General features: G+C 55.9%; 2 protein-coding genes across 6 annotated transcripts in view; one reads left to right on the top strand and one right to left on the bottom strand.

Annotated features, from left to right (window-relative positions):
- The first annotated feature begins 2,942 nt into the window (after nt 1-2,942).
- On the top strand, nt 2,943-10,178 carry LOC105488190 (zinc finger protein 324A). Its single transcript, XM_071088141.1, is given in 5 exon segments — nt 2,943-3,107; nt 5,067-5,193; nt 5,932-6,048; nt 7,255-8,537; nt 8,539-10,178. Coding segments are annotated over 4 exon segments (1,692 nt in total). The 5' UTR covers nt 2,943-3,107; nt 5,067-5,072; the 3' UTR covers nt 8,710-10,178.
- LOC105488041 (solute carrier family 27 member 5) overlaps nt 10,021-12,206 on the bottom strand; it is a 39,482-nt gene continuing 37,296 nt past the window's right edge. For 3 of the 5 annotated variants that reach the window (XR_011618017.1, XR_011618013.1, XR_011618016.1), the window contains one exon: nt 10,021-10,639. The gene's annotated coding sequence lies outside the window, so the exon portion shown is untranslated. Of the gene's footprint in view, nt 11,619-12,206 lie in introns of all 5 variants that reach the window. The other 2 variants (XR_011618015.1, XR_011618014.1) reach the window with 2 other exon arrangements.

Consider the following 12,206-nt stretch of genomic DNA (forward strand, 5'->3'; position numbering starts at 1 on the left):
CGAGATGGGCGGATCACGAGGTCAGGAGATCGAGACCATCCTGGCTAACACGGTGAAACCCCGTCTCTACTAAGAAATACAAAAAATAGCCGGGCGAGGTGGCAGCGCCTGTAGTCCCAGCTACTCGGGAGGCTGAGGCTGTAGAATGGCGTGAACCTGGGAGGCGGAGCTTGCAGTGAGCTGAGATCCGGCCACTGCACTCCAGCCTGGGCTACAGAGCGAGACTCCGTCTCAAAAAAAAAAAAAAAAAAAAAAAAAAAAAAAAAAAAAAAAGAAAATATCACTCAGGCGGTTGGGCACGGTGGCTCATGCCTGTAATCCCAGCGCTTTGGGAGGCTAAGGCGGGTGGATCACCTGAGGTCAGGAATTCAACACCAGCTTGGTCAACATGGTGAAACCCTGTCTCTAGTAAAAATACAAAAATTAGTCTGGCATGGTTGCAGGCACCTGTAATCCCAGCTACCTGGGAGGCTGAGGCAGGAGAATCACTTGAACCTGGGAGGCAAAGGTTGCAGTGAGCAGAGATCACGCCATTGCACTCCATTCTGGGCCACAAAGCAAGACTCCATCTAAAAAAAAAAAAAAAAAAAAACTAAAAAAGAAAATATCAAACTAGCACTCAGGCCAGGTGCAGTGGCTCATACTTATAATCCCAGCACTTTGGGAGGTCAAAGCAGGTGGATCACTTGAGGTCAGGATTTCGAGACCAGCCGGACCAACATGGTGAAACCTTATCTCTACTAAAAATACAAAAATTAGATGGGTGTGGTGGCATGCACCTGTAATTCCAACTATTCGGGAGGCTGAGGCACAAAAATCTCTTAAGCCCAGGAGGCAGAGATTGCAGTGAGCTGAGATTGCGTCACTCTGCTCCAGCCTGGGTCACAGAGCAAGATGCTGTCTCAAATAAATAATTAAATAAAAAATTTAAAAATGAAACGTTTAAAGAGTTAAAATGCCTCCAAACATGCATACACTGCTTGAAATGGTAATAATGCCTCTAAGCATTTGATTAAATCACAACTTTAATACTTCTAAGTGTTGGGTTTTTTTTTTCTTCAGGGTTTTTGTTTGTTTGTTTTTTCCTGAGACAGGGTGTCTCTCTTACCCAGGCTGGAGTGCAGTGGCTCCATCATCGCTCACTGAACACTCCAACTCCTGAGCTCAAGCAATCCTCCCACCTCAGTCTCCCATGTAGCTGGTATTACAGGCTTGCAAGACCATGCTCAGCTAATTTTTCTATTTTTTTAATACAGATGGGGTCTCATTTTGTTGCTCAGGCTGGTCTCAAACTCCTAGGCTCAAGTGATCGCTCACCTTGGCCATCCAAAGTGCTCAGATTCCAGGTGTGAGCCACTGCACCCAGTCCTGAAATGTTCTTAAATTCTTTCAAAGTAGCAAAATTTATATTAAAACATTCAAAACATGATGAGCTCCCTTGCTCTACAAGGATTTACAAGTAGAATCAATTAGGTGGACAGTTATAGCTGACATTTGACAGAGAGATAGTTATAGATGGAGGTAGGTATAGAGGGAAGGAGGCAAAAAGAGTTAAGGAACTAGGCCGGGCGCGGTGGCTCACGCCTGTAATCCCAGCACTTTGGGAGGCCGAGGCAGGCGGTTCACAAGGTCAGGAGATCGAGACCACGGTGAAACCCCGTCTCTACTAAAAATATAAAAAATTAGCCGGGCGCGGTTGTGGGCGCCTGTAGTCCCAGCTACTCAGGAGGCTGAGGCAGGAGAATGGCGTGAACCCGGGAGGCGGAGCTTGCAGTGAGCCGAGATCGCGCCACTGCACTCCAGCCTGGGCTGGGCAACAGAGCGAGACTCCGTCTCAAAAAAAAAAAAAAAGAGTTAAGGAACTGGACACCTGAGAACTGTCTACAGGTTCCAAAAACAAGACAAAGAGAGAACCTTTTATTCTCTGCCAAGAGGGACAATCTCTATTGATACTGCTCTGCCTTTCGTTTTTATGTGTCAAAGACACTTAAATTGGCCTATAATCCCAGCACTTTGGGAGACCGAGGCGGGTGGATCACCTGAGGTCAGGAGTTCAAGACCAGCCTGGCCAACATGGTGAAATTCCGTCTCTACTAAAAATAAAAAAATTAGCCAGGCGCGGTGGCGCGCACCTGTGATCCCAGCTACTAGGGAGGCTGAGGCGGGAGGATCACTTGAACATGGAGGCAGAGGTTGCAGTGAGCTGAGATCGTGCCACTGCACTCCAGCATGGACAACAGAATAAGACCCTGTGGAAAAAAAAAAAAAAAAGACACTTAAATGGGTCCCAAGAAAAAAGGAAAAAAGAATCAATATTGCGATGTGTAGGGCAAGACAAGAACTAGATGGTCTAAGGACAAGCAAGGCTGGGGAAGTACCTTCTGCCCATCCAAATTACAAGGAAAACAGATGCTTTGGGCAAGAGTCCAAGAACAATCACAGTCTTGAGGCAAATGTAGGGTTACGGGCTGAGAATTCTTGGTGTAAAGGTTGAAAAACTGACCTTAAACCTTTACGGGACACTGACACAGAGAGGTCGAACCCGCGCCCAGGACGCACAGTCAGTGAGGCGGAGCTGGGAAGGGAACCCTGAGCTCCAGGCTTCGGCGCCTCCACTTACACCTGCCCTACCCGGTGCGTTTTCTCCTCCGTGCTGCCTGCTGGTGGTGCTTTCTGGAACCTCGGCAGTTTCTGCTTTTGCACCTGCAGGGTTTAGTCTCGGGCTGCTTGGGAGGACACCAGGAATGCAGAAGGCAGGACTACACACCGGGCGAGTGCACCAGCGCCACCAAACCCTTGAAAACCCGAGGCCGCCGCGCGACTCCATTTCCCAACGCCCCGCGCGGCGGGGGCTTGGGCGTTGCCAAGGAGACCGGCAGTGGCCCCGCCTCCACGCCGGGAAACAGGCGGGAACCACATGACCCGGAAGGCTGTGCGCAAGCGTCCGCGGCGCGCATTGGGCCAATGAGAACCGAAGGGCTGGAGTTCCGGCGGTGGGACTGTCATTGGCCGCCCGCGTCAGGCCATACCGGTGGTCTGTGCTGGGGCCCGCGGGTCGGGGCCAGTTTCCAGGAGGTTCCCGGGGCCCGAGGCTGGCGGCGAGGAAGGTACTGGCTGAGGGCCCGCGTCGGGCCCGCCCTGCGCACGCGTCGTGACCAAGGGCGCCGGCCACCGGCCGCGCCCCCAAGCCTCTGTTTCTCAGAGTGCGTTGTGGGCGTCCCGGGGACTGTCGGGCCGCGGCGGGAGCCATGCGCTCTCCCACGGTGCGGCAGGCCAGGAGGCTGCGCGCTGGGCGTTCCACGTCCCTGACTGGCGGGGAGGCTGAGGCGCGGGGCGGCCCTGGGACGCTGCGGGCGGGGATGGCGGTGCCGGGTGGTTCACTCCTTTCTTCCCTCCCAGCTGCGGGTTCCGCTGGCGGCGGCGGCGCTGACAGACCCGCGCCGGGGAGGCAGGGGAGTCCCTGCTCCCACAGACCGCGCCCCCACGGAGGGAGGCCGCTTCCTAGACCTCGCCTCGTTGTCTTTCCTCTCCCCGCCCTAGGGGGTTGCGGGGGTCAGTGTAAATCCCTGTGTCCAGGGCACCGGTGGGCTCCCGACTTCCGGCAGTCAGGGGGCTGAGGTCCTGAAGGAAGCTCCGAGGGGAGAGTCCTGCGTGTGCAAAACCTGGGAGGGGAGCCGGAGCCCAGGTGCTTCTGGGACTGAGCGCTCTCGATGTGGAGCTGGGGGAGAGGGGACGTGTGTGGCTGCAGTAGCAGGCGAGGAGGTGGGTTTTTTCTCGGGGTCGTCGGGTTTTGAACAGAATCAGGACATCCTCTGAGTTGGGGTTTTAAAACGGTTCCACCGTTTGTTGCGTGGAGAACAGACATGCCAGGGGTGTCGGCATGAAGGGAAGAACCAACTGCCACAGTCTGGGCAGCAGTGGAGGTGAGCGGCCAGGTGAATTCTGGTGGATCTGCGGATGCATCAGGTGTGGGCTGTTTGAAGAACGAACTGCTCCATGTGGTTCAGCCTGAGCGCCTGGAAGAAGGGAGCTGCTGTAGACAGGAGAATTGAAGGGAAAGCAGGTTTCCTTTAGGGGGAAAGCTCAGGAGTCTGGGATGTCCCAGGTTGGTCATGTCACCGGACCTGACGTTGTTGGTGTCCTGGGCTGAGAACAGGGCCTATGAACTGGACTAAGGAATGGGTAGGGACTCAGCCAGGTGTGGGCAGTTATGGCTTGAGTGTGAAGAAGACCAGCTGGGATGACTGGGGCTATTGGGAAGAGCCTAGCACCCAGCTGAGGAGGGAAGGGTGGCAACAGAGGGGAAGAGAGGGGACACCGTGGAAAGAGGAAGGGATTGAGTTCCTGTGTTCACAGGTTCTTGGGGCTGCTCCCCTGTGGAGACTGGTGAAAATCATCCAGTCCCTCAGGTTGGATGAGCAGCCTGGAAATGTCTGGCAAGCAGGCTCAGCAGGGGAGGGTCCCAGTGACGGGTATGCCTGGGAAGCCCCAGCTGGGACTTACAGAGTTTCTTGTTCCAAGAACAGGAAAGGCGCATCTGGTCATGCTGAATCATGAGTGGATACCTGGGGCTGCCCTTGGTGTGGCAGCTGAGGGCTCAGCCAGGGCTTGCTCTAGTTTGCTTGTGTATGGTGTGGCCAGTGGGGAGGCCAAGAAGGCATCTGGGGTCTGGTCAGGGAGGGCAGAGGGGAGGGTTCCCAGACATGTGAGGGAAGTGCCATCTGAAGATGGTGGGGGCAGAACCCAGGGAAGGAGGGTGAGTGTCTGAGGGACATCATGGGAGGTGGCTGTTGGGATGGGGAGCTTGGTCCTGGCTCACAGCCATACCTTAAACCAAGCTTGTCCAACCCATGGCCCAGGATGGCTTTGAATGCAGCCCAGAACAAGTTCATAAACTTTCTTAAAACATGAGATGTTTTTGCAAATTTTTTTTTCTAGCTCATCAGCTGTCATTAGTGTATTTTATGTGTTGCCCAAGACAATTCTTCCAGTGTGGCCCAGGGAAGCCAAAAGATTGGATAACCCAGCCTTACACCATGCCTGTCTCCTCCTCCCTGCTCTTTTAGGACCAGATGGCCTTCGAGGATGTGGCTGTGTACTTCTCCCAGGAGGAGTGGGGGCTCCTGGACACAGCCCAGAGGGCCCTGTACCGCCGTGTGATGCTGGACAACTTTGCACTTGTGGCCTCGCTGGGTAAGGCCCTGGATACTCTATGAAATGGGCAAATTGAAGGCCGGGCGCGGTGGCTCAAGCCTGTAATCCCAGCACTTTGGGAGGCCGAGACGGGCGGATCACGAGGTCAGGAGATCGAGACCATCCTGGGTAACACAGTGAAACCCCGTCTCTACTAAAAATACAAAAACTTAGCCGGGCGAGGTGGCAGGCGCCTGTAGTCCCAGCTACTCGGGAGGCTGAGGCAGGAGAATGGCGTGAACCCGGGAGGCGGAGCTTGCAGTGAGCTGAGATCCGGCCACTGCACTCCAGCCTGGGTGACAGAGCGAGACTCCGTCTCAAAAAAAAAAAAAAAAAAAAGAAACGGGCAAATTGATGAGAAGCTGACTAGCCGGGACTGCCCCTCACCTCCCTGGTGGCTGACGAGCAGGCCCATACCTTGCAGCCAGGGGTCATGTGGAATAGGGGTCTGGTCCTGTAGACATGCAGTCTGGTTGGCTCAACCACTTCCTTTGGCCCTGTCCGGCTGTGGCTTCTCCAAGCCTGGGCTCAGTCCCCTTCCTTTGGTGCTCTGGGCACAGTTGCTGCCTTGGGGTGAGTGAGCTATTCCTGTGAGCCTCTTGTCCTGTGCCATCTTTAGATTCTCCTGTTGCACAGATGACATTTTCTGTTTCCATGAAGCCCTGACTCCTGCCCTCTGTTTGGAGGTCGGTTGTCTTGAGCTGGGGCTGGACTCTAACCTGTACCTCCTCCTCACAGGACTCTCCACCTCTCGACCTCGTGTGGTCATCCAACTTGAGCGTGGCGAGGAGCCCTGGGTTCCCAGCGGAACGGACACGATCCTGTCCAGGAACACCTACAGGAGGCGCAACCCTGGTGAGTGGGAGCTCAGGGTGGGGTGAACTCGGGAGCAACCTGTGGCCACGCCTCTGTCCCTGCTTCCCAGACTCCCCAGAAGCACCCTCCTCACCTGCCTCCCACCTGATTCCCTTCCCTTCTGTCATCAGCCCCTCCTGGAGGCTGCAGCCTTAGCTGCCCTTGAGGGTGGCGCTCCAAGGGCACAGGAGCTGGGTTGACACAGAAGGGTACTCAGGCTGTGGTGAGACCATCTAAGAGTCCTGCCATCAGCTGGGCTGGCCTCAAACCCTCCATGGCTAGTCACTGCCATAATTTTTTTTTTTTTTTTTTTTCTTTTTTTTTCTGAGACTGAGTCTTGCTCTGTCGCCCAGGCTGGAGCGCAGTGACGCAATCTTGGCTCACTGCAAGCTCCGCCTCCCGGGTTCATGCCATTTTCCTGCCTCAGCCTCCCAAGTAGCTGGGCCTACAGGCACCCGCCACAGCACCTGGCTAATTTTTTGTATTTTTAGTAGAGACAGGGTTTCACTGTGTTAGCCAGGATGGTCTGGATCTCCTGACCTCGTGATCTGCCCGCCCCGGCCTCCCAAAGTGCTGGGATTACAGGCGTGAGCCACTGCGCCCGGCGTCACTGCCATAATTAATAGGTCATATCTTTCACCCATCATTCATCTTTGTGTTCAGCAAACGTTTCCTGAGTGCTCACGGTGGCCAGGCCCATTCCAGGCAATGTAGGCACAGCCTCAATCAGGATGATCCTAGTCCTGCTTTTCTGGGGCTCCTGGTGTGGTGGGAGAGGGAGGCAGTAAGCAGGATTCAGGAGTATAGAGCACTGGATGGAAGTCATTGCACGAGCAGGTTGGGGAGTGGGTGCCTGAGCCGGGGGGACCATAGATGAGCAATGGACAGGAGGTGGGCGGAATAGCCAGTGTGGAGATGTACGTGGCATACAGCAGCCGCTCAGTTTTCTCAGCTTCACATCCCGGGTGTCTGGGGGCTGCCGTCTTGCTCATGGGAGTCCCCAGTGTAGTCAGTGCCACACCTGTCAGGGCAGATGGTTCCTTTAAATCCCAGCCCTCTCCTGGAGGGCCGGCCTCGCCTCTACTTTTCCCCTAAGCTTTTGTGTCAGCGCCCCCCGCCCCGGTTCCTTCTTGCCTGTCCACTCAACCTGCCCTGGTCCTCTCCTAACCAGGATGCCCCCGGCAACCACCGTTTCTCTGCCTTTAGGTTCCTGGAGTGTGGCAGAGGATGGAGATGTTTCTGGAGAATGGCCACGAGCTTTCTCAGATACCCCACCTGGGATGACTACTAGCATCTTCCCAGTTGCCGGTGCCTACCACAGTGTAAAAAGCCTGCAGGGACAACGGGGTGCCTCCCCATCTCGGGAGAGAAAACCCACAGGGGTGTCGGTGATCTACTGGGAGAGACTCCTGCTAGGCTCGGGCAGTGGGCAAGCCAGCGTCAGCCTGCGACTGACCTCCCCGCTTAGGCCTCACGAGGGCGGCCAGCTTAGGGAAAAGACCCTCACAGAGCACCCGGTGCCTGGGAGGCGGCCCAGGACCCCTGAGCGGCAGAAGCCATGTGCACAGGAGGTCCCTGGGAGAGCCTTCGGGAATGCCCCGGATCTGGAGGCCACCAGCGGTCGAGGGCATCATGGAATGGGTCCGACTTGGCAGGAGCCTCAGAGACTCCTTGGTGGCCAGGAACCTTCCACCTGGGATGAGCTGGGCGAGGCTCTCCCCGCTGGGGAGAAGTCCTTCGAATGCAGGGCGTGCAGTAAAGTGTTCGTGAAGAGCTCCGACCTCCTCAAGCACCTACGCACCCACACCGGGGAGCGGCCCTACGAGTGCGCCCAGTGCGGCAAGGCCTTCAGCCAGACGTCGCACCTGACGCAGCACCAGCGCATCCACAGCGGCGAGACGCCCTACGCCTGCCCCGTGTGCGGCAAGGCCTTCCGGCACAGCTCCTCACTGGTGCGGCACCAGCGCATCCACACGGCCGAGAAGTCCTTCAGCTGCTCCGAGTGCGGCAAGGCCTTCAGCCACGGCTCCAACCTCAGCCAGCACCGCAAGATCCACGCGGGCGGGCGTCCCTATGCCTGCGCACAGTGTGGCCGCCGCTTCTGCCGCAACTCGCACCTGATCCAGCACGAGCGTACGCACACGGGCGAGAAGCCCTTCGTGTGCGCGCTCTGTGGTGCCGCCTTCAGCCAGGGCTCCTCGCTCTTTAAGCACCAGCGCGTGCACACAGGCGAGAAGCCCTTCGCCTGCCCACAGTGCGGCCGCGCCTTTAGCCACAGCTCCAACCTCACCCAGCACCAGCTCCTGCACACGGGCGAGCGGCCCTTCCGCTGTGGGGACTGTGGCAAGGCCTTCGCCAAGGGCGCTGTGCTGCTGAGCCACCGGCGCATTCACACGGGCGAGAAGCCCTTCGTGTGCACGCAGTGTGGCCGCGCCTTCCGTGAGCGCCCGGCCCTCTTCCACCACCAGAGGATCCATACCGGCGAGAAGCCCGTCCGGCGATCCAGGGCCAGCTTGCACCCCCAGGCCAGGTCTGTTTCCGCGACATCATCAGAAGGTGCGCCAGGGAAGGAAACCGAGCCCACTTCCGCCTCGGGCCCAGCCGCAGTCTCGGAGCCAGGGGAGGTCTGAGGTCACAGGTTGCAGCCCTGGCCTTGTGTGAATCCTGTCCACAGCTAAAGGGCATATGTCCTCTGCAGATCCACAGCAGAGAAAAAGCCCCGTGCTTGCTAGTCAGGGCTTTGGCTGTGATTTCATTTGCACTTGGGGACAGGAGTTGCTAGTTCACCCACAGATCACACCTCCATCCCCAAAGAGGTAGCACTACAGAAGCCTCATGGGGAGGATGTGGTGGCTGAACTCTAGTGGGGCCGAGACTATTCAGAGCCAGTAGGAGGTGGACAGTCACAGCACTGCACTGTGGTGCTGCTTCATGTGTTGACAGTGGGTGCTAAGGTGAGGGGGATGCGGGCATGGGTTGGGGGTGGCCTAGAGAAACTTACGACAGCTGCACACAAACTGGCTGCTGGATAGATGCCCACTGAGGGTATTCTCAACCCACCACTGCCTCTGTTCATCCAAGGCTTCCTAGAGGCCAGCCTAGCAGACAAGAGACCACAAGGGACTGGGGATCAGGGTGTGGGCTCTCAGTGTCAGCCACCTCCTCTGGGAAAAGAAAAGGTTTGGGTCCACTGAACATGTTTGCAGATGCTGACAGGTGGGGTCCTAATGAGAGCCAACACGTGCTCACTGCCAGCTCCTGTCCTGAGTGCTGGGAAATTTCTCCTGAAGCCCTGTGAGATGGCTGCTGTGGCTGGTATCCTGACTTGGAAGATGAGGAAACTGACACAAAGGGGAAGGTGAGTTTCCCATGGCACACAGTGGAGTCGGCACCCAAGTCCGGGTGGACTGATCCAGCATCCAGATGCCTCATCTCCTGGGCTGCACTCTAGTTGGTCAGGTATGAGGGCCTGGCCTGGCTTCACACACACAGCCGACTCAGGAGAGGGATGCCCATGGGGAAACATGTGACTCTCAGCTTTGGAAGGACAGAGCTAGGATGATGGCTTTCCAGTGGCACTTGTTCAGGTGTTCGCCCAAGTCTCAGCTTGGCCAAGGCCTGTCACTGACTCGCTTACCAAAGTCGATGTGATGAGGAGCCTTTACACCTGAGGGGATGATGTTAACTTCAGACAAGATGGAGCTGCTCATTTTTGCTGGGTGTGGTGGCCACTTCCCCCCCAGCCCCTGTCTCACCTTACCCCCGTTATCCCTCCTCATTTGGAGGCTGGACAGAGAGCTGAATAGGAAGGACTTGCTGTTACCTAAGGCCATGTGTGACACCCTCCTGAGGACCTCCCCACCCCAGTGTAATGGCCCTGCATGGCCGGGACTGGGGGCCATTTGCTTCCTGTGGCCTTCAGCAGACCAGGCTGTGTCCCTACCTGGAGCCTCACCTCCAAGCAAATTCATGTTCTCCTTAATGGGAAAAAAAAAAAAAAAAACCGACTAGCTTCTGCAACTCGGAATAGGTGTTGCAGTTTCCTGTACAGCAGTTGGGACCTCCAGAGCATGGTTGTTTTCAATAACAGTTCAAAGAGCTTCTCTGATAAAGGTTTCTTTTTAAACGTGTGTGAACGGTAGCAACCTGACACCCATTTCACCCTCATACAATGCAGATGGTATTGAACATACCCTGACATGCCATCAGCGTTTGTCGTCATCACAGAAGTTCCTGGACTTGGCTTCAACCTGGGTACCCTCAAGAGGCCACAGAGTAGAGATGCAGCCTGTCTGCGGCCCAGGGAGGGAGTGGGATACCTGTATCCTTTTCAGGGCCAGAGGTGGGGTTGTGGGAGCCAGGAGCTCGATGAAATGGGATAGAGTGGGGCTGCCTGGAGCAGCAGCTGGGCTAGGAGACGAGTCCTGGTGGATCCTGGCAGTGGGAGGATGGTAGGTGGAGAAACCAAGGCAGGGGCTGTGTCCCTTCTGCTGCTGAGATAGAGGGCGTGGCCATGTGGTGACCCTGCAAGGCTGCCTCCAGACCAGTGGGCACTCCATCCCATCTTCCAAAATCTTGCAGCTATCCTGCCCTATACACAAAGAGCAGACTCAGGCCCCACTTACTTGATATTGGGGCCAGATTCTTCCACCTGTGAGGAGACACACAGGACCCAGCTCCCCCAGAGGCTGCAAGACTTGGGCCACCAGAATCCCAGTAGGTCCCTGAACCACTGTCCCCCACTAAGTCTGCAGAGCTGTGAAATGCAGACAATAACCCTTCCCTGCCTGAAAGAGCACTTTTCTGGGGGAGCCCATGGGAGTCAGGAGCAAAAGCATCTGTCAAGTATATACCCAGAGAGTTACATGAAATCATTTCTGTGCCTTTGATAGATGCTTTTTTTTTTTTTTTTTTTTTTTTTTTTTTTTTTTTTGAGACAGAGTCTCGCTCTGCCGCCCAGGCTGGAGTGCATTGGCGTGATCTTGGCTCACTGCAAGCTCCGCCTCCCGGGTTCACGCCATTCTCCTGCCTCAGCCTCCTGTGTAGCTGGGACTACAGGCGCCTGCCACCTCGCCCGGCTAGTTTTTTTGTATTTTTTAGTAGAGACGGGGTTTCACTGTGTCAGCCAGGATGGTCTCGATCTCCTGACCTCGTGATCTGCCCGTCTTGGCCTCCCAAATTGCTGGGATTACAGGCTTGAGCCACCGCGCCCGGCCGATAGATGCTTCTTGAACAAAGTTTCTGCCCTGAGCGCGCCTGACCCCTCAGGCTGGGCTCAGTGCCCTACCTTGTCTTCCCACCAGCCTCCTCCCTCCATCAGGCTCCTTTCCGTATCTGCTTGTGCCCCTGTTGTCCCTCAGTTTGTCCACCCTCTTCCAATCGCCCCCTCCCCAAACCCATGACTGGTCAGTGGCCCCCAGCCTAGGCTCCCGCCTCCACGCAGGTCTTGGCCCCTCCAACCTCCCTCTCTGCTCTTACTTTTGAGTAGGTAGTGACTGTAAAAGTATCTCCGGGCTTCTAGGTCAAAAGGTCAGACTGAACACCTGCATCTCAGTGGGCTCAGAAATCCACTGAAACCAGAGGGCAGTATTTAAAACACACAAACCCACAAGTATGAGGATGGTGAAAGAGGAGTCAGGAGCAATGGCATGCCTAAGCTAGACATGGATGAGAGCTGTCACTACGTTAGGGAAGGCCAAATACTGCGTGGCGACATGGGGAAGTGGAGAGAGTTCCCACCAGGCTGACTCCAGAACTGCAGAAGGCTGAGAACCAGCAGCCCAGAGACGGGAGACCTATAACAAAGCTGCCTGGGGAACAGCTACTGAAGAAGCCCTTAACGCCCCACTGCTCTCCCCACCTGGTGGAGGGTGAAAGTGTTTTTGTTTTCTGAGACTACGCATAGTCCCAGAAAAAAGACCTAAGCACCTCATCCCCAAAAACAACCTGAGGCCGCCTCTGGAAAGCTCCGAGTTCACAGGTCTTACCCACGCACATGCTCAGTGCTTTCAATCAGCGATTAAGGCCATTGCTTTTCATCCGGAGCAGGCAGCAGGGATTCCCAGGTATCCAAAGCAACCAAAACAGGCGGTGTAATTTAGGACTGAATAATTCATGGCTCGGCCACTTTAAGTGTGGAAGCAAAACTGACCCCACAG

Source organism: Macaca nemestrina, chromosome 20 (genome assembly GCF_043159975.1).
Source record: "Macaca nemestrina isolate mMacNem1 chromosome 20, mMacNem.hap1, whole genome shotgun sequence".
Classification (NCBI taxonomy): Eukaryota; Metazoa; Chordata; class Mammalia; order Primates; family Cercopithecidae; genus Macaca; species Macaca nemestrina.